General features: G+C 41.0%; 1 protein-coding gene and 1 long non-coding RNA gene across 8 annotated transcripts in view; one reads left to right on the forward strand and one right to left on the reverse strand.

The window, feature by feature from the left end:
- The window catches only part of LOC132235798 (uncharacterized), a 458,887-nt gene that overhangs the window by 318,186 nt on the left and 118,540 nt on the right, over nucleotides 1-22,161 (reverse strand). The window lies entirely within an intron of this gene.
- Nucleotides 1-22,161, forward strand: part of ARHGAP26 (Rho GTPase activating protein 26) — a 426,945-nt gene that overhangs the window by 143,126 nt on the left and 261,658 nt on the right. For all 7 annotated transcript variants that reach the window (XR_009453085.1, XM_059698750.1, XM_059698747.1 and 4 more), the window contains exons 10-11: nucleotides 899-993; nucleotides 16,759-16,837. Coding sequence is in view for 6 of the 7 variants with exons in the window: in XM_059698750.1 (XP_059554733.1) it covers nucleotides 899-993; nucleotides 16,759-16,837 (174 nt within the window). In the remaining variant the exon portion in view is untranslated. The remainder of the gene's footprint in view (nucleotides 1-898; nucleotides 994-16,758; nucleotides 16,838-22,161) is intronic.

The following is a 22,161-nucleotide window of genomic DNA, read 5'->3' on the forward strand; positions in this document are numbered from 1 at the left end:
TGTATGATAAAACCACAGCATTCCATTTGTGCAATGGAGTACTACTCAGCAATAAGAAGAAATAAACTCTTGATTCGCACAATATGAATGAATTGCAAAAGAATTATGCTGAGTGAAAGAAGTCAGACATAAAAGGGCATTCCATTTTTGTAAAGTTATAGAATACTAGAGACCCAATGCACAAAATTCATGCAAGGAGCTTGGCCTTCGCAGCCCCGGCTTCATCCGGGAGGTTGTCCTGAAGGTTGACCGGACGGTTGTTCTGCTGTTCGGTCTAATTAGCATATTAGCTCTTTATTATATAGGATGCAAACTTATCTATAGGGTGTGACAGAAAGCACATTCAATGTTTTCTGGGTACAGGGGTGGATTACAAAGGGACACAGTCCCTTTCTTCAGGGATCTTACAGTCCAGTGAAGAGAGAGATGTCATTTGAGTCATTGCTCATATCCATGGAAAATTTCAGCTGTTATCTGTGCTCTGAGGGAGGGAGAGGCACATGTGTAAGGGTATTTGACTTTCCTGAGAAGTGACAACTGAACCAAGATCCAAGAAGCTGAGTTGGGAGGAAACCTCAAGGTCATTTTGTTTCGACTCATGTCAAACCTACAAATTAAGCCTATTTAAAATAATATCAACAAGAATTTAATGTATCAGGGGTTGGTGCGAGATCATCTTGATCTTCCAGTACTAAAGACATTTGACTCCAAGTAGAACATGGCTGACAAATTTTAGCCGTCTGAGAAGGTTTATGATCAACCATTTACCTCCTGTGGTCATGAACATGCAGGTTTGAGAAGAGGAAATGAACACTCCTGTCCATGGGGCATGTTTGTTCTGGAGGGAAGCAGAGCCCATAAACTGGCCTCATCTTGATGATCTGTGTGTTCCTAACAGGGAGAAGACGAGTCAGTCACTCTCAAATCCTGCATCCGGCGGAAAACAGACTCTATTGAGAAGAGGTTTTGCTTTGACGTAGAAGCAGTAGACAGGTGAGTAGCTGTCACACTTTTCCCAGGAACAAATACTACTGAATTTGGATATCATATCTTTTCCATTCAGTCAAAACTTCCTGTTTTCCTTCCCCTCCTTTCCTTCTCCATCCTTTTAATACTCATTTGGGAATAGACTCAGGCTTGTTGCTGATTTTTAAGGCTTAGTGTCTCCTCCCCACATTTTTAGGTTCAGCACTGAGCTGCTGGTTGGTTGGTTTTATTTTAGTGTGAAGGCTCCTTGTCTTAGGAATGTGTGTTCTGTCTCAGGAGGTTGAATAGATGTCTAAATAAAACTGACTCTAACATGACTGTATCAGCTATTTGAGATTTGTTTAAAGAAATGTTTACTTTTAAAATTCAATAAAATGATTCAAAAGGAATTGCATGAAGGGAAGGGGGGGCATTCTCCTCAATTAAAAAAATGTCAGCTTTTAGTTACAGCTTTTCACCTACCCCTGTGTGTGTGTGTGTGTGTGTGTGTGCATGCGCATGCGCGCATGCATGCACGCCCACCCAGGAACAATATCAACCCACTTGTGAAATCAGTCTTTGGAGAGAGAACTCTGTGTTTTATTTCTCAAGATTTATAGTGTCTCATTAAGTCGTACCATTTCGTGGTGTTAAGCTAGTTTGACAACATTCCAATTCTTAGAGACACTTTCCTTGGCAGCAGGTTAATTCTTTCAATGAAAGCCATGTGCTCAGCTTATTTGAGCTATCTGTTCAAGATCAGCAGTGCTAGCAGGAAGATCCTTAAGTCCCAGCATGATTCTCCTGTAATGCCACTTAATTTCTCCCCTTTATTAAATGGAAAAGCCACACCATTTTGATAAGCCAGTACTTTCCCCCTCCTTGAGACGTTACCTGTGGCCACTTAGCCCCAGCTCTAGAAGATCCAGAAATGGAGTACCACCTGGGGTGTGTCCCTCTGCATGTGGCAGGTGTGGGACCCCTACTGGTGCCAGGATGTATGTCTACACTGTGGCTGCTGGAGGCTGCTGGAGCTCCCAGGCAGAGAACATGCCCTTTTGGCCTGAGAAGTTCATGGAAATAACTGTCTCTTTAGCAGCTTAGTCATTACAACTCTGGCTCTCTAGTCCAGCAACCTGGATCTAAATTTTGACTTTGTACAGCAGCCACGTGACCTTGGGCAAGTTACTTAATCTCTCAGGGGCCTTGATTGCCTTATCTGGAAAATTAAGATGGAAATAGTACCTAGTTCCTAGAATTGTAAGGATTCAAGAAGAAAATGCATATAAAAATACTTAGCAGAATGCCAAATAATAAATGCTCAACAAGTATTAGCTGTTGTTATTATTACTAGAGGCCCAGCGCATGAAATCATGCGCAGGTAGCGTCCCTAGGCCTAGCCTGTGATCAGGGCCATCTTCCACCTGCTTGCTAGTCCCCAGTCCTGCCCCGCCGCTGCTCATCCCGGTTCTCCTGTTTGCCATTCAGCGATAGGAGCCTGTGGGCGGGTGGAGGTGGGGGGGATCGGAGGGACCAAGAGGTCTGCCTTCTGCCTGCTTGCCAGTACCCAGTCCCGCCCTGCCGCCACCCACCCAAGGTTTCCCGTTTGCCATCCAGCGATCAGAGTCTGCGGGCACAGGGGAGGGACCGAGAGGTGGTCAATGCACCTCATAACAACTGGTTTATAGGTCGTTCCAGTCAGTCATGATGCCGTTATGGTCACTGGCCTTTTATTATATAGGATTATTATTAATCTTTCCCCGAGGATATTTTTTTCCATTACTTTTTAAAGAGAGTGCAAGGGAGGGAGTGAAGGAGTGGGGGGAGTGGGGGGGGTGGGGAGAGAGAGAGAGAGAAAGAGAAACATCAATGTGTGAGAGAGAGACATCAATTGGTTGCCTTCTACACAATCCTCGACTGGGACTAGGAATCAAACCCTCGACCTTTAACACTCAGGTGGACGCTCTGACTAGTTAGCAACACTGGCCAAGGCTAGCTGTTATTATTTATTGTTAAGTAACTAAACTCTAAATGCAAGGGAAATAAATATATTTGTAAAGAAAAGAAAGTTCCCTAGCCTTTCACCATGCTTGGTATGTGAGAGGGGAGGTAGTGGAGAAGGGTTGTATGGAAAAGTACGTTGAGTTTGGGTAGCCCAGGGGTATTGTAAAAAGTGTACGTCAAGTTAAAATGGTTTATTCTTTTTTTTAAACTATATTTTATTGATTTTTTACAGAGAGGAAGGGAGAGAGATAGAGAGTTAGAAACATCGATGGGAGAGAAACATCGATCAGCTGCCTCCTGCACATCTCCTACTGGGTATGTGCCCGCAACCCAGGTACATGCCCTCGACCAGAATCGAACCTGGGACCTTTCAGTCCGCAGGCCGACGCTCTATCCACTGAGCCAAACCGGTTTCGGCGTTATTCTTGATTTTAAATAAATCTTAAATCAGGTTGCTTTAAGCACTTGGAGACATCTTTCTTCTCAGTTCTAAAGCAGGGAATTCATATTGTGGTCCTCCATGAAAGAAGTGAAGACAATGTGTTTGTTTGGAAGTGGAGCCATGTGTATACCTCAGATGTATAGTTCCTAAAGGTGGTCGTTCGTCCACATGGCTGTTTGGGAGAGGACATGCCTTGCATTGTAGCTCTCCGTGAGACAGGGTGCAAGCTCAGTGATGTTTTTTGATGCCGAATTGTTTTCTGTGCTTTCTCCTTCAGATGTTTCCCCAGAAGTTGTAGACTGTTACTCTTTAGGCAGTGAAAACTTGCCGTTTCTACCCTTGTAGACATTTCATACCACCTTTCCCCTTTACTGTGCCCATAAAAGCTTTGCATGTCCCAATTATAATCTGAGAGAAGACGTGTCAGATTGAACATTCTGAGTAGATTTGGGAAGTTGGTTTCTTCTAAGTTGCTGTCTCTTTTCCTGTGTCATGAATTGAGGGGTACAGAACGAGGCTGCTAAATCTCTTAATATGCAGGATGTGTGTACATCAGTGATGGTGAACCTATGACACGCGTGTCAGAGGTGACACGCGAACTCATTTTTTCGGTTGATTTTTCTTTGTTAAATGGCATTTAAATATATAAAATAAATATCAAAAATATAAATCTTTTTTATACTATGGTTGCAAATATTAAAAAATTTCTATATGTGACACGGTACCAGAGTTAAGTTAGGGTTTTTCAAAATGCTGACACACCAAGCTCAAAAGGTTCGCCATCACTGGTGTACATGGGTCTGTTGTAGTACTTGTAATTTTTATTTTCTATATAGTTTGGTGTTTTGACACCTTAAATACCTTTCTGAATAGGGAGAGACTGCCCCTTCCAGGGCTAGCACTTCTAATAGATAGCAAGGGGCATTTGAAGGTTTATATTTTATATTGGCTAATTGAATAAAGACTAGGTTTGTCATTTTTTCTCTGAAAGTGTATCAACTCTTTTGGAGAGAGTTTAGTGTAAAATTCCTGAGTGAAAAGGAGACTTCATCTGTTGGGGGGACCACTTTGCAAATTATATGATTATCTAACCACTTTGCTGTACATCTGAAACTAATATAAAATAATATTGAATGTCAACTGTAATTGAAAAATAAAAATTAAAAAAATGGACTTCATGGAAAAGCAGCATGTGAATTAGCGGTAGTGGCATGTGAATTGCTAACACTTGCCAGTGTCTATCTTCAGTCACTTTAAATGATTAACTCTTCCATGCAGCATCTCATGGATATTAATGAGCAAATGTAAGGAAAATATTTGTTTAAGCTAAAGGATCCTGGTGGTAGTCATCTCCTACTATTTCTGGATTTGTTTATTTTTAAGAGATTTCTCACAGATGTTAAATAACACATGGTTGTTTTCTCCCAGATGTTTTCCAGGAGGGTCACTAAATCATATGGAAAATAATAGGAAAAAAGCCTTATTTTTTGATGCACCGAATCAATGTAGTCTTACGGGGCAGTATTTATACTTGGGGAAAGGAAACGATTAGAATGCTTTCTTTCTTTCTTTCTTTCTTTCTTTCTTTCTTTCTTTCTTTCTTTCTTTCTTTCTTTCTTTTTATATATTTTATTGATTTTTTTACAGAGAGGAAGGGAGAGAGAGAGTTAGAAACATTGATGAGAGAGAAACATCCAGAAGCTGCCTCCTGTACATCTCCTACTGGGGATGTGCCCGCAACCAACGTACATGCCCTTGACCGGAATCGAACCTGGGACCTTTCAGTCCACAGGCTGACGCTCTATCCACTGAGCCAAACCGGTTTCAGCTAGAATGCTTTCTTGTTTACAGGATTAGTTACCTTCAATGGTCCATACATTTGGAGATATTATGTGGAGTGTTCCAGGCTCCATCCCCAGCATTGGCACTCCAGAGGTGGCAGCAAAGGACAACTTCTTAGAGTCTTAGAAGTGATCTAGGTACTTGGTGCTAGGGGTGTAATGGAGACCAAGACAAGCATAGTCTTTGCCTTCAGGGAACTTACCTCTGAGGGTAGAATGTGTGCGCGTGCGCGCGCACACACACACACACACACACACACACACACACACACTCACTCATGCAATTAAAGGCATATAAAGGGTGTCCCAAAATTCACGCAAGAAGTAATTTTGATAGAAAACATAGGTATATAATTAAAAATTGTAAACTTTTTATTGATTCATAAAGTATACAGTATAGGGCAGCCGTGGGCAAACTACGGACCGCGGGCCGGATCTGGCCCGTTTGAAAAGAATAAAACTAAAAAAAAAAAGACCGTACCCTTTTATGTAATGATGTTTACTTTGAATTTATATTAGTTCACACAAACACTCCATCCATGCTTTTGTTCCGGCCCTCCGGTCCAGTTTAAGAACCCATTGTGGCCCTCGAGTCAAAAAGTTTGCCCACCCCTAGTATAGGGTTATGTATGGAATAGCATATCGGGTAAACTGGATTATGATGTCGCGATAGCTGTTATTGCCTGAGCAGCCGCATTTTCGAAGAAGAATGGTCCGATGATGCCTCCAGCCCAAAATCCACACCAAACAGTGACACGTTGTGGATGCATTTGTTTCTCAACAATCACTCATGGATTTTCTGAACCCCAAATGCGACAATTTTGTCGATTAACCAAGCCATCAAGATGAAAATGAGCCTCATCGAAATTCAGCCACATTTATGCAAAACGGTCATGGAAAATTTCAACAAAAGAGTGCGTATGTGCCAGGAAAGCCGTGGAGGCCATTTACCCGATATGCTATTCCATACATAACCCTATGCTTTATGAATCAATAAAAAATTTACAATTTTTAATTATAAACCTGTGTTTTCTATCAAAATTACTTCTTGCGTGAATTTTGGGATACACACACACACACACACACACACACACACACACACACACACATATATACATACACACATACAATGTGTTGAGTGTTCCAGCAAACCTGGAGGGCCAGAATGCTATTGGGAAAATGTAACAGAGGGACCTTACTTTTAATTCTTATAGAGAATGATGGCATGACTGGAATACCCTGAGTTCATTTCCTCTCTCTTTCTCTTCCTCCCTCCCTCCTTTATTTAGTAGAATTATATGCCAGAGACTCTACCGGCAGTGGAGATGAAAGTTTAATGAAGCACTATGAATCTATTGGACTTTCTTTCTTAAAAGTCATCATCTGACTTTTCTTTCAATCAAATCTGAAGTCCTCCTTTTGCAAGCTTTCCACTAATATAGGGACAGCTTTCCTCAGGACCAGTCCCAGTGAGGCATGTCATACCCACTGTCACCTCTATCTTGTGTTTGCATAGTATGTGAACTTTTTTCCTATGGTAATGCAATGTTTGAGTTACATTATTTTTCCTTTGGGACTTTGCTGAACTGTTGTGAAAGAGACTACAGGAGCTTAATCATGTTAGTTGTTATTTAAACTAAAACTTCAGCAAGTACACACATGATCTGCATGTCTGTATAGCACAAAACCCCCCAGGAAAATGGAAGGTTGGTTAAAGTAAGGATAATGGAGGCTGGAAAGATTATGGAGGATCTGAAAAACCTATCAAACCCACTAATATGTCACCACCTTTATTTCAAGTTTGCTTTTATAGCAGGCTGCATGATGCAGGTGAAAGATCGAAGCAGCCCTGAGTTTGAATTTGGGATCATCCCCCTACCCTGTGGTTTAAATTTGGGCAGGTGGTTAAACCATATCTGTAAGAAGGGGCTTATCGTACCTACCTTGCAGAATTGTTCTGGAGATGAAACGCATTAATATTTATCCCTGATGCAGTCTTGTGTTGGAAAAGGTTGTGCCTTTGAATTTTTTTTTCTCCCCTAAAACCTGGGACTTCACTGTCCTTATGCTATCACTGACCTTAGCTTTGGTGGGTGTATCTTTGAGCCCATTTTTTTCTATCCTGATGGTGTTCCTTTTCTTATTGTGCCATTAATTTTCTATTCACCTGTAAGTTGAGAGTGAAGACAGGTGTATTAAATGTGCAAAGGGGCTACTACGGAAAGATTCCATTTTTTAAAATATCTATGTGACAACTTGTTATTTACAGATATATTTCCTGCACAAGATAATAAGTTTTATGCTCCTTCCCATGTCTGATCTCAAAAGGAAACCATACTATTTTGAAGTTAAAATAATGCTATTACTTTCAGTTTGGTATGTGGTGTGTATGCATGCACTTGTTTGTGGGTCTTTGTGAGATTGTGTGAGTGTGAGATTGTGTTTTCCAAAAAGAAGCATCTTATGTAACATACTGTTTCAGTCCTCAACCTCTAGATGGCAGTTTTGTATGTGTATTAGTTACCACGAGGCGTCCAGTTGAAAATTAGCTGTCTTTCATACATTGACAGGAGTCAGGGTGGTGTGTGTGTGTGTGTTTGTGTGTAGATTTCTGTAGAAGACATCATCATGTGAATATTACTCAAGAGAAAGGTATTCTAAGAGACTCACTCTTTCTCTAGAAATTCCTTCTTCCCACCCATTCATGATGGATCATTTCATACCCATTTTCCTACAAAAGCCAGCACGCGTAGTTAATTTAGCCTGTGTAAACATTACATTTCACCTGATTCCTGAAGCGTCAGGCTCTTGGCTGCAGGGTTGGTGTATTAAGGATGGTGAAGAAAACAGCGGAATGATTTCGGCTGCCCCATGTGCTGAGAACCAGGAATCCTGGCCCTCATGGTGCAATGCGCCTTTATCTTTTGCAACAGATGAATCCATTTTTCCTGGTTTCAAACTTCCCCTCCCCTCCCCTTCTCAACCCTTGTTTGAAATAATATTTGATTTTGCCTTCCTGCTGGTTGGATTAGAGCACTGGTCTCAATGCCAATGACATTTCAGAGAGGAAATGGCTTTTTCCTTCCTCAGAGGGTGTTATACTGCTCTGACTTCCATGACTTGGGTGGGGGCAGAGCCGGGGGAAATATCATACTTTCTGGATTGCTTTTTAGCTGTTCTGTAAAGTAATTTAGTTGAGAAGTTCTAGGAATTTTTGTCATTTGAACTTGTCATTTACATTTACATTTTTTATTTTTATTTATTTATTTATTTTTAAAAAAATATATTTTATTGATTTTTTACAGAGAGGAAGGGAGAGAGATAGAGAGTTAGAAACATCGATGAGAGAGAAACATCGATCAGCTGCCTCCTGCACATCTCCCACTGGGGATATGCCCGCAACCCAGGTACATGCCCTTGACCGGAATCGAACCTGAGACCTTTCAGTCCGCAGGCCGACGCTCTATCCACTGAGCCAAACCGGTTTCGGCATACATTTCCATTTTTTAAAAATAATTAGAGAGTACTTTCTTTTTGATTCTGTTTTAAATAAGAATGGCATGTGGTTGTTAGTGGACTGTGGTGTGAAATAAGTCAACCTTACTTTGATTCTTTAGTCTGCATAGTGAAATTTGTGGTGTTACTGATTTGGTATACCAGTTTGTTTTCCAATTTCTATGTATAAAATGTTTATTTAAAAAAAATGTAAACCAAAATTTTTCTGTTACGTAAATCTGAAGAGAAGAGACAATTCAATCAGTAAATTCCACTTATGTGGACTTCTATTTATCACGAGATAGAATAGTAATAATGAAAGAATATTCCTAAATGAACTAGGAGAGTTCCTGAATTAGAATATTTTGTCATTGTTTGTTATGAACAATAGTAACAAGTGCTTGCGTTCTTCCCAAGTCTTACTCATCTTTGCAATTAATAATGTTTTCTCCTGGTGCGGTGTGTTAAAATGTGCTTACTCCTGTGTCGCCAGTGCCTAGCATTATGGCTGGCATGTGATAGGTACTCAATCAATATCTGGTACGTGGAAGAACCATGCAACTTAATGCGCAAAGATTTCTTCGTCTGGGCTTCCTGGTGGTTTGTGACTTCAGTCTCCTTTAAAATAAAGATGTAGGGAATTATCTGATGTGATTGGCCATATTTACTCTATAAATTGTTATTACTGCTATGGTACTAATTATTTTAGGACCTTTCCTCCCAAGAGGTCAGTGCTGCAGGCTGTAATAGGTTATGAGGCATTCATTCATTAGGACTAGGTCCTTTCTAAATAATTAATTAGAAGTCTTCTATTCTGAAAACTTAGTGTGTGTGTGAGTGTGTGTGTGTGTGTGTGTGTGTGTGTGTGTGTGTGTGTGTGTGTGAGAGAGAGAGAGAGAGAGAGAGAGAGAGAGAGAGAGAGAGGTGTGTGTGTGTGTGTGTGTGTGAGAGAGAGAGAGAGAGAGAGAGAGAGAGAGAGAGAGAGAGAGAGAGAGAGATAGGTGGAGGGAGAGGTGCTTCTAAGGAGCTGGTAGCCCTGGATCTCAGGACATACATTGCATGCACTTGGGGGCAGTACAGCATTGTGGTTAAGATGTGGGCTTTGCTTTGAAAGTCAGGCAGACTGGGTTCAAGCTGAGGCTTTGCCACCTACTTGCGGTGTGCCATTGTGCAAATGGTTTCTGAGTATCAGTTTTTAAAAGAGGTATAGGGATGGTAGTTACTTCATATAGTTATTGTGACAAATAAATGATAATGCTCATGAAGTCCTTAGCACAGTGCTTACCCATAATAAACACTCAAGAAATCTTAGCTACAGTGTGTGGGCCACCAGTTTGCAACTTCTAATTTCTCTCTCACTTTTTTCTCTCACCTGGATCCCACCCAGGTTCTCATGTTACATAGTCTTCTCATGTACAAAGATCTGTAGTGGTCAGGGACTTTTCATTATTTCATAGCATGTATAGTTTGTGCAAAGTCAACTTTTTATCTCCAGAGAGTAGATTAATGTTGTTCTTCAGTGATGACACTAGGTCCTGAGCATTGAGAAAGATGGGAAAGTATCCCAAGTTCCTCCTTTGTTGATGAACTGGAGATGCTTTGCTGTGTTTGACTTTGAGGTTAATCAAGAACACAGACATGCGTCATTATTGGTCCTCATGCATGAGATGACTTTATAACATGCCATGATAACCTGGAGTGGAGCTCAGGCAGAGAGAGACAGAGAAAGACAGACACAGGCACCAGAAGTTGCAAACTGGTGAGCCAGACATGTTTGGTTTGGCTTGAGTAGTTTGAGGCAACATCTTACAATTGGAAATATCTGTAAATGCTGATCTTGCCATCCCATGTATCAGCTATTTGTAGGGTTGAATGATGAATGTTTCTGCTAGGTGGGGGTTGGCCTTTTCACTTGGTTGTAGTCCCCACCATTCCCTGTTGTTCCCCACCATGATGACAGGCAACAGCTGTCACTTTGCCTTGTCCTTGCACTGCTGTTTTTCTCATAGAGGGAACTACTCCTTTGTCCCTATGTCTCTATCAGAAAGTAAAAGTGCAAAATAAAAAAAAAACACACACACACACACACAAAAGACTGCATGTTTTAATGAAAATGAGACCAAACCCATTTTGTCTGGACAGTGAGGAACTTCTTACCCAATTTCTCTCATTTTGCTTTCTTTCTTGCCTGGTCTCTATTGACATTTGAGCCTGCAGTCTCTTAGGCAGGCATGAAAGAGATGTCATTCTTCAAGTTTATTCTGCCTGGCTTTGGCCCTATTTTATGTAAATGAAGATCTGCCATATGTTTGTGAAAATAATGATTTATTGAACTTTGAGCCCTCGTCCAGGATCTGTTAGAAATCAGTTTCCCAGGAGCATTTCAGAGGCAAGGACCACTTCCCCCTGTTACTCGCTCAGCCCTTTCACCTGTGGGTGGGTGGCAGCCCCATTCTCCAAGCTTTTATCATATCCTAAATAAACACAGTGAGGCAGGTTTCAAACACAGGCTGTGAGAACGTGTGTTTCTGTGGGTGCCACCATCCTCCTTGTACGCTGAACTTGACCCTTAAATGTACTGTAGTGTGGATGGAAGCTGAGAACAAGCTCTTGCCAACGGAAGATTTATAGTCTTATGAATGAGTGAACTCCAGCTCTTTGGAGGTTTATTTAGAAAGAACAGTACTGTTAGATTCTGAGTGTGTTTGTTTCAGTGGGGTGGAGTTAGTAATAGCATTTCCTTGTCCAGTAGGAAGTGGGTAAATTGCCAAGCCACTGAGATCACTATTGTTGACTCAGATTCAGGAATAAGATTAGAGTAGGAAAGCTGTCGAGTAACCCTGGAGTCAGGGCTGGTTGTGATGCTGCTTGTTCTTGGCTGATGAAAAGGCTCTGAGCTGACATCAGTGGTCCCAGCTCCGAGATATGTTGCTAAACCAAGTATGGCTTTCTGTGGGCTGTTTTTGGAGGCCAGAGTTGGAGGAGATGTGGTGGTGGGCAGCACTTTGCCCTGTGATAGATGAATAACTGTTTTCTTCATCGCCCCTGTGTGACAGGCGGGGTGCCAGCTTAGAGAAAATTGCGGATCCTTGATCATGGTCCTCAAGCTGATCCAGATAGAGCAGTAAGCAAGGACTGGTTCTGAGCGAAAATAAAGTGCTGTCTCCTAAGTAGGATCTTGGGCTTGAGCTCTAGAAAGGATTGTACGACCCTTGTTCCTTTTCTCATCTGGTGGGTAGAGGGAGCTCCTTGGCAGATTTTCTAGAATTGGCTCAAGGCTCCTTCTTTGTCCTTATAAATGATCAGGCATTAATTCCATAGCGGGGAAAAGAGCACTTGGATGCTTCACTCAGGAGGAAATGGTTGCAATGGCAGAGTCTGCGTGTCACTTCAGTGCTTGGCCTGGCTTGCTTTGTGGTAGGGTGTGATTTTCAGGGGTCTCTGTGGGTGAGGGCTTTGGGGGTGGGGTCTTGAGAATCAGAAGTGCCTGTGGCTCTTTTATTTCCCTTTTAAAACTACACACACGTGCCCATGTCCCTCCATAATTTTGATCCTACTCCACACTTAACATCCTGCCTCCTCCCTCGCAAGTCCTGTCCCTGTGATAAGTTAATTTTGGGAGCATCTACTGTGTGTCTGACCCTTTGAAATGCCTTTTACATCTCTCATTTAACCTTCACAACAACCCCTTGAGGTAGATATTCTTATGATTTGCATTTTAAAGAAGAATAGCATAGTTCAGTTACTCATCCACTAGGCTTACACAACAAGGAAGCACTAGACTCAGGATAACTGGTGAGCCCAAGTTACTTAAAAACGTTTTTTATTTTTAAAATATATTTTTATTGTTGATAGTATTTAAAAACATTTTTTAATTAAGGTGTAATCACAATAAGATGCCTAAAACCTTAGGTCTATATCTTAATAACTGTCTCTTCTCCCCCCCCCCCTTCTGCCTGTGTAACACCCAGATCAAGTTTCTGTTGCCCAGCAGGTATCCTTGTGTTCACATCCCATTCATTGCCCATATCCCTTCCCCAAGATGAAATTACTGTTCTGATGTCTGTCAGTGTTTGAACATCATAGAAATGGAATCATGCCCTTTATAGGCTTTTGTGTCCAGCTTCTTTCCCTCATTATTATGTCTATGAGATTCATTCTTGTTGTTGTGTGTAGCCGTACTTGATTCTATTTTGTTGTGTGATATTCCATTGTTTAAATATACAACAATTTATTCTCTTATTGATGGATATTAGTTTTTTTGCTGTTGCAAATTTTGGCCATGATGCATAAAACTGTGAGCATTCTTAAATGTGTCTTTTGGTGGACATATGCACACATTTCACTTGGGTATATATCTAGAGGTAGAATTGTTAGGTCATAGAGTGGGTGCATGTTTACTTTTGTTTGGTTTTATCAATTTACTCTCCTACCAGAATGTATGAGAATTCCAGTGGCTCTACATTCTTGTCAGGAGTTGGTATTGATGGTCTTTGAATGAGCTCCATTCAGGAGGGAGTTTGTTATATTTCACTGTGGTTTTCATTGCATTTTCTTGATGAGTCATCATGTTGATACCGATTTCTTGTGCTACTTGGCCATTTGTTTGTCTTCTTTTATGGCCTATTCAAGTCTTTTATGTATTTTGTTAATTGGGTTGTTCATTTTTTATTTATTTGTTGGAATTCTCTAAATATTCTGGATAATACGAGCCTTATTGGAGATATAAATTACAAATATCTTGCCTTACTCTGTAGTTGGTCTTTTCACTCTCTTAATGGTATCTTTTGATGAATGGAAGTTCTTCATTTTGGTGAAGTCCAATTTATCCATATTTTTTGTTATAGTTAGTGCTTTTTGTGTTCTTAAAAACAAAACAAAACTCATTGCCTTTCCATCTCTTGAGCATTTTGAGGCAGAAAAAAAATGTGGAGGGCTACTGCTGTAGAAAAGAAGCCACAGTCAAACTGGATACTATTGGATTCTTGTTTTTTTTGGATTAGCCTAGAGTGGTGTTCTGAGCTCTTGTAGCTATGATGCACTCTAGGTTTTACAGAGTCTTTTACCGTTCAATCTCATTTGACCCCGTGCAGGAGTTCATTAAGGTACTTGCAGGAGGGTCCATTTTGTTCACTTCTCCACTACATGTGGAAAAGAACTTGTGTTTTGATATTTCTTCTTGAAATGAAAACAAACCCTCTTGCCCTAGCCGGTTTTGCTCAGTGGGTAGAGCATTGGTCTGTGGACTCAAGGGTACTGGGTTTGATTCTGGTCAAGGGCACATGCCCGGTTATAGGCTTGATCCCTAGTAGGGAACGTGCAGGAGGCAGCCAATCAATGGTTCTCTCTCATCATTGATGTTTCTATCTCTCTTCCTCTCCTTTCCTCTCTGAATTCAATAAAAATATATTTAAAAAGACAAATCTTCTTAAGTTTCCTGGTTACTAAGGCTAAGTGGCTCACCCTTCAGAGCCTCGGCGTTTGTCTGAACTTCCTCTTTGCGGCCCTGGGTGGAAATTTCACACTGTGTGCCATGAAGTTGGTGTGACATTTGCAAAGTCCCTGAGATCTTGGTATGCTAGGCATTGTGGTCTCACTGTTTGCTGGTGAGCACTGAGCAGGAAGTAACTTGGAGAACATTGTCTACGTGACTCCAGTGTGGAGAAGAGGGTGGCTTTGCTCTCCAGGGCAGGGAGAACAGGAAGGAAAAGGTGGGGGTGGGTGGGAAGCCCATCGCATTGGGCCTCAGACTGTACATCAGGATCACCTGGGTAGTTGGCTAAAATCCAAGTTTGTAGGCCCCGTCCAGAAGTTCAGATTCAAGAAGGTGGGGTTGGGCTGGGAATCTCCGTTTGAAGGGAATGCCCGATTCTGAAATCAGTGGTCTGGGAACACTTCAAGTAACACTTGAAAATCAGGTCCAGGGACTTGAGAGTTCTGCGGTGGGCAGTAGCTTTGTAGTCTTTTAATTTCAAAGCCTTAATGCTTTGTACTTAGCTGTTTGAAAGGTGGAAGGCTATAAGCAATTCACTGTGTCCTCAAACTATAAGGTCATCTCTGTGGAGTGGTGGTTGCCAGCTCTGCAGACACCCAGCGGGTCTGGCACACTGAATGGGCCTTTGGGTCTGAGAATGAGAATTTCTGAGAAGAGGAGGGAGACTGCTAACAGGTGCTGGTGGAGAAAGAAGTTATATCTTCTGAGTCATGCTTGTGTTAGGGTGCCAGTACCCATTATGGCCTTCATAAGAATGACCGCCCTCTTGGGAATGAGTGTCTGTCCTATCACCTACCTCCCATGCTCAGTGCACCATCTTATCCATCCATTTAACCCACCCACATAGACCCCTGACCGTCACCCCTCCACTTCCCCACTCATGCGCGCGCTCTCTCTCTCTCTCTCTTGTGCGTGCACACACACACACACACACACACACACACACACACACACTCATTAACAAGCTCACACATTCACACCCTCACACCATTGCACCTCAAATCCCCAACTCATCTATACCTAAATATTCATATCTTTGAAAACTTTTTTTCTTGGGGGAGGTTGGTGAATGATCAATGAAAGAAGAGTAGGTGATATTTAAAATATCTTCAACATAAATAGGTCTAGCATATTCATTGGAACCATGGAAATAATCCAGGAGCAGTGATTGTTGTGGGTTGAATGAACAGGCTTCGGTGCTTGTGGGGCCCGGGCCAGTGGTGCTCAGGGCATGGCAGAGCCCCATGTGTCTCACTATTGTGCTTCTCTGTGATCCTCAGCAGTGCTGTGGACTCAGAGGGTAGCAGGATCTCATTCTTCCACAGTGCACCCCTTCCTCCCGTTTAGGCTTTCTCAGACTTTAAAGATAAGGGTTTATATAAACAATTCTTAACTTTTTGAGGGTTGCAGTCTTCTTTGACAATTTGATAGTTGGAATTGTTTTTACAGAAAAATATGTAGACATTTAGAGGGGAAAGGTGGTTTATGGACTCTCTGGGACTCATCTGTGGATCCTAAGTAAATAACTGCTTTAATGAGCATATACTTCTCCCAGGTTCAATTGTACAGCACAAGTCTGTTCGCCTGGAGTGCCATTTGTAGTGGGAACTCCACAAACACCATTGATATTGGGTGCATGCTTTCTGGAGGGTTTGTGCTCAATTTGAAAGAACAAGCAGATTTCAATGAGCGGGTGAAAGAGCAAATGCATGTAAAGACTTTACCATCTGACATGGCAAGTCTTCCCTTAAAAAATACTATCCATTTGCCTTGGTCAGTGTTGCCAAATGGTTAGAGCATCAGTCAGCGCAGCACACCAAAGGGTCTCAGGTTCAGTTCCCAGTCTATGGCATGTACCTGGGTTGCAGATTCCATTCCCAGCCCAGGTTGGGGCGTGTGTGGTAGGCAACCAGTTGATGTCTCCCACATTGATGTTTTTTTCTCTCTCTTTCCCTCCCTCTTTTCCTTATATCCTCTCTACAAAAATCAATGGGAAAAATATCCTCCAGTGAGGTGAGGATGAACAAAAACAGCAAAAATACTATAGATTAAATATAAGCATAATTAAAAAGCTGATTACCTCCATAAAAGTTCTCCATGTCAAAAGCAGTTTAGAAGCATTGAACTAGCTATTAGGAGACCCAAATTTCTCCAGCTTTAATGTTTTCCCCTTAACCACTCTGTGAAGCATTTTGGAGAACAGGAATGAATAAGATTTCAAGGAACAAACAAGGTCTAAAAGCATCTCTTTACTTCTCCGTGTCCTTCTCTGTGAGTAGAGCCATATCTTCTGTGTTTCTTCCTGCCTCCCTGGGCACATGGGCTTATAGAGAGGGATTTAGGACCAGGCCTTTGCTTCCTGAGACTGGAAGATGGCTCAGAAAAGCCAAGAGGTGTGCCTCTCTTCCTTGTTATCTCCAGGGATCTCTCATTCTGTGGCATGGGTGTTTCTTTAAGTTCATCTTCGTCAGGATCTCTCTACCTAGCTTCATATCCTTGTCTTTCTATCTCTGCAGGCCAGGGGTTATCACCATGCAGGCTCTGTCGGAGGAGGACCGGAGGCTCTGGATGGAAGCCATGGATGGCCGGGAGCCTGTAAGTACAATTCAGGGAAGTAGAGCAGGAATAAAGGTCCTGAGTTGTTTGTTGCTTCCCTAGTGCAGTGTGATTGTTGCTGGTGCTCCAGTGCCTTGGGGGGTCTCGAGACTCATGTACCAGAGGGAGTTTTTCATTCCTTGGCTGATGCTTGTATATGTAGATCTTGCTTCTGTTTGGATGCAGGCCCTGAGCTGTGGCCTCTCTCTCTGAGGTGTGGGTTCTGCATGACACTTTACCAGAGCTCCCCTTCACTGAGACAGTTGTAGCACCCTTAAGGCTCTTAGAGGAGGCAGAGTCCAGTTTGGCTTACTGAATATTTATTGATACCTCCATGAAGTAGGATGCAAAGCATTATTTCAATCCCATTTTAATGGAGAAATGATCCTAAGAGTGTATACAGATTGTGCAGTATCTTTTCTCACCCCCTTCTGATTCAGCCTCCGTTTGCCATAATGGCCAACATCCCATTATACACAGTGGGATTATCAGGGTCAATGGAAGGGGTTAAGTCTGGTAATGTGATCCATGCTCCCATTTTAGAGATGCTGGCCTCTGCTGGGTGATGAATCTTGTGGTTTTCCTGCATCTTATGACATGTGAGACCCACGCAAAAGCCCTGGGGAAGTCCCTAGAGTCAGGGTAATCTTCTGATCTTGACGCCAAAGATATCAACCCCAGCGTTCAGCAAATGGCAAGGTTGCAGAAATCCTAAGAGGGCAGTTTAACCATGGCCCACAAGTAAAAGATAGAAAGAGTCCACAATGTCAGAGGGCCAGTAATTATTACTTGCAAAAGCACTATCCAGAGGGGGAAAATGTGTGCAGGGAACATCAGGCCATGGCCTTCACCGACTATAGAACTCTCTGTGTCAAGCTGGGTGTCTAGTGTGGGTGATTCCAGTTCAATTGTGTGTCTCTTTCTCAGCCTAGCCTGGTTAGGTGACCTATATTGATTAATTGACTTTTCTGCTCAGCTATTTTTTAATATAAATATGGAACTCAGTCCAATCAAGTATGCATAAACAAATAACTAGTATTTGTGTAACATCCACTAATAGCATGATTTAAATAATTATTTAAAAATTTTGGCACAGTGCTAAACTCTAATCAAACATTACTTAACCTGAATTCTTTTCCTGGGCTAAAATATAAGATATTCCTGATTTTTGCTCAATATATTGTTACTAATAGAAACTCAAAAGCAGACACATGTTTCTTTCTGCCTTTAGGGCTTTGTTGGCACAGTAGCTGCTTGATTTCAAAGGCCTTTGAAAGCAGTTTCCTAACTAGTCCTTCATCTTTGCTATTATCTACCATTAGATGAGCACTTTTGTGTGTGTGTGTAAGGCACAGCTTTGGCACATCTCTTAATCCACTTATTTATCTTAGTGCCTTACAAAATAAATATTATGATTCCATTTCACAGATGAGGAAACTGAGGTTAAATCACTTGCCCCAAGTGGTATAGATATAATTAGCTACGTTAGTAGGATACAGGCTAGGTTGCTATAACAAAGGGACTTTGAAGTACAGGGGTTTAAATAAGATAAAAGTTTATTTTACCTTCGGTGCCCAGAAGTGAGCAGTCCATGCTTGGCTGGGTTGTTCTGCCATCCTCAACCATGGCTTTCAGTTTCCAGTCATTGCCATTTCCCAACCAGATAATGGAGATGAAAATATCCCGGACTGAGCAGGTACACACACCACTTCCATTGGCCCACACATAATTATATGGCCACATCTATCTGCAAAGAAGGATGGGAAATCTAGGCTGTGCATAAGCAGCTATGGGCCCAGCCAGTCCCCAGGGCATCTTATCACTTCAAGGAAAAAGAGCAAGCATACGGTGGGCTGGTTAAAATCTCCACCAGCCCTAACTTGTTTGGCTCAGTGGATAGAGTGTCGGCCTGAGGACTGAAGGGTGTCAGGTTCTATTCCGATCAAGGGCATGTACCTTGGTTGCGGGCACATCCCCAGTAGAGGCTGTGCAGGAGGCAGCTGATCGATGTTTCTAACTCTCTATCCCTCTCCCTTCCTCTCTGTAAAAAAATCAATAAAATATATTAAAAAAAAATAAAAGTATCCACCAGAGTAGCAAAGCTAGAATTTGAATCCATGTCTAGTCCTAGGCATATTTGATTTTCTTCTTAATAGAGAGAAATTTTCTCCAAAGAACCCTAAGTTTATTTTTACAATATTTTCTCTGACTCCATTCAATCATTTTTCAACTTGTAGGGGAGGAAATACCCAGGAAGAAAAATCCTGTCATGGCATACTATTCTTAGCATGGATGGAAAGCCCACTATTATTGGTGGGATTTGTTTGTTTGTTTGCCACCAATAAGCTGAAGCTTTAAAACTGCTTTACCAACTCCATTTTAAGCCTCCCTCACCTCCCTCTTCCCACCAGTTGATATTTGTTCTCTGTGTATAATTGGTCCTCTTACTAATCACTTCAGTTTTCCTGTAGATTAACATCTGGCCTCTGCAGATGGAAAGCTGTGCTGTTAAAACATCTCCTTGCTCCAGAATGTACACATTAAAACAAGTTTAAATACAAAATAATGCTGTTTCTAAACATAATATAAAATTATTTTCTCATAGGAGCATATAGCTTGCATTTAAAACTATACCACTGTGTGTTTTATAGTTCTCTAAAGAGAGAGATAAATACAGACAAATGATGATTGTGTAATTGGCGGGAATATTAGGCTTAATTTTGTCTCCCATTGTTGAGAGCCTATAGGGAACATTACTGGTGACATACGCTCAGTAGACAATTAGAAGCTCCAGTTTGAATCACCATTTCCCCAATTAGTTACTAGTAAATCTGTTCTCTTGGGAGTTTTGGTTTTGGAAAGGGAACAAACACCTTTTTTTTCTAGTTGGTTTCAGAGTGTTCCCTTATTTAATTCAAGGAGAGGTCAATGGTGGCACCTATCTTTCATTTTGATACTTATACCCCAGTTGATCTATGGTCTATTATTTAGTGTTGGATTTGGGGGAGGGGGTGATTTAGGTTTTCCATCCTTTTTGTTCTTTCACTGTTCAAGAACAACCCAAGATGGCTGGTTAAAAAAAAAACCCTCAGTGTACCCCAAATCAGTTGATGTCACCAAGTTTTAGCTAATCATTATGTAAAGTATGGTTTTTAGCACTCAGTGATATTCTAGTCTGAAGAAAAGTCGAATGTCTTTATGGTATTGATGGATAGATAATGGAGGAAGAAATTAGAGTTGTGTTCCTACAATGAGCATTATGGATTTTATCTGTAATGTCAATTTGAATTCAAATGATGGAAACCCAATTCAGACTTGCCTGGGAAAAAGCTGGATTGATAGGCTTACATAACTGGAAAATATTGGAGCCTAACAGTTCTGGCCCATCGGAATCTGAAAACTTCCATAATATTTGGAGTTAGTTTCTTCTTTTGTGTTGACTTCATTTCCATTGGGTTCTTTCCATGTACTGGTGATATACTTCCTAACTATTCCAGGTGTACATCTTATTATCAAGAACGGGGGTTAGGAAACTCTTTCTGTAAGGGGCCAGATAGGAAATATTTTTGGTTTTGCAGCTACTTAACATTGTTGTAGATCAAAAGCAGTCTTGTATGTAAATGAATGGGTGTGGCTTTGTTTTAATAAAACTTTATTTACAAAAACAGAAAGTCAGATTTCAGTTATGGGCCATTGTTGTTGATCCCTGATCTATAAGTCTAGTGGAAAGAGAACTTATGTAATTACAAAGAAGTCTCTTATTTGAATTTTATTGAATTAAATGTTTGGATTTGAGGGTGGGATAGGTGGATTAACCATACCTGACTCACTTGATCACTGCACTAGAACTGCATAAATGATGGAGAAAGGTTGATTTCCCCTGTGGGATAAGCAAAACATTGCTATACGAGGAAGGGGAGTAGACATTGGGTGGGCAAAAATGACACAGTTTCTCTTTATTCTGAATTTTAAAATAAAATCTAAATTTTATTACATTTCGTATTCAAAAAGCTTGCTCTTTAATACTTGGCCAAGAGCAAAAGTTATGCAAGTTTACATGAACATCATATTTAATGGTGAAAAATGGAATGCTTTTCCCCTAAGAATAGGAGCAAGGCAAGGGTGTTCATTCAACTCTTATTCCTCATAGTACTGGAAGTCTAGCCAATGCAGTAGAGAAATAAAAATAAATAAATAAAATAATAAAATAATAAAATAAATAAAATAATGCATACACAGATGTGAATCTATCACTACAAAAACCTCAGCAAGCTACCAAGCTACCTAGTCAGATAGAAAGGGTTCTGTTGGAGTTTCTTTACTTTCTATTAAATGTGGATTGACAAGCTATGGAATCACTATCGTAGCCTCATAAGCTTTCGTTTTAATCTTCTGTGGCCATTATCTCAGGCTTGGAAATAGATGACTTCCCATATTAAACTGGACATGGAAACCTTAGTTTAAGTGCATAAATACTATAGCTGAGAGAAATTTTAGAGATAGCCAATTTTCTCTTATCAGTTCCCAATAAATAAATTTATTTTCTTTTTCTCTTTGCATATTGCTAGTAAGCATGTTTGCTAAAAGCAAGCAGATTAGAATCCCTACCAGCCCCCTGTAATTGCCAACTCATACACACCCAACCCAATGTATTCTCTCTCACACATTGCATTTCGTTGTCATATCTCTTTAGTTTCATTTAAACTGGGACAGGTTAGAGGTTTGGCTTATTAAAGGAACATTACCATCAGCAGATGTCCAGATAGTCCAAATCCCCCATCAGGACAGCATCCTATCTCTGTTCCCGTGTTTGGGTGTATTTGGGGACTGTTGTCCGTATCCTCCCTCCACCTGGGTAATAATTCATATATTTCCGCAATCAAATCACTTGTGTTTCTCTCTTCTTCCAAAGGCACTGTGATATATATATATATATATTTAATCTCAAGTTTGTAGATTTTCTTTTTCTTTTTTTTAAATCCTCACCCGGGGATATGTTTTTATTGATTTGAGAGAGAGAAACATCAATGTGAGTGAAAAACATCTATTGGTTGCCTCCCATGTGTACCCCAGTGGGATCGAACCCACAACCTAGGTATGTGCCCTGACCTGGAATTGAGCCCCACTACCTTTGGTATATGGTAGAATTCCAACTAATTCAGGCACCTGGCCAGGGCTGTAGGTTTTCTTAGAATACATCTATTTCTTTTGCACATTTTGTCTTCTACCCTATCTACTCAACATCATATATTCTTTCTTGCATAATTAACTGTGTTTGTTATAGATATTATAGTTGTTGGTTTAGTCATTTGATGGCCATAATA

This window comes from Myotis daubentonii, chromosome 5, assembly GCF_963259705.1.
Source record: "Myotis daubentonii chromosome 5, mMyoDau2.1, whole genome shotgun sequence".
In the NCBI taxonomy this organism is placed as follows: Eukaryota; Metazoa; Chordata; class Mammalia; order Chiroptera; family Vespertilionidae; genus Myotis; species Myotis daubentonii.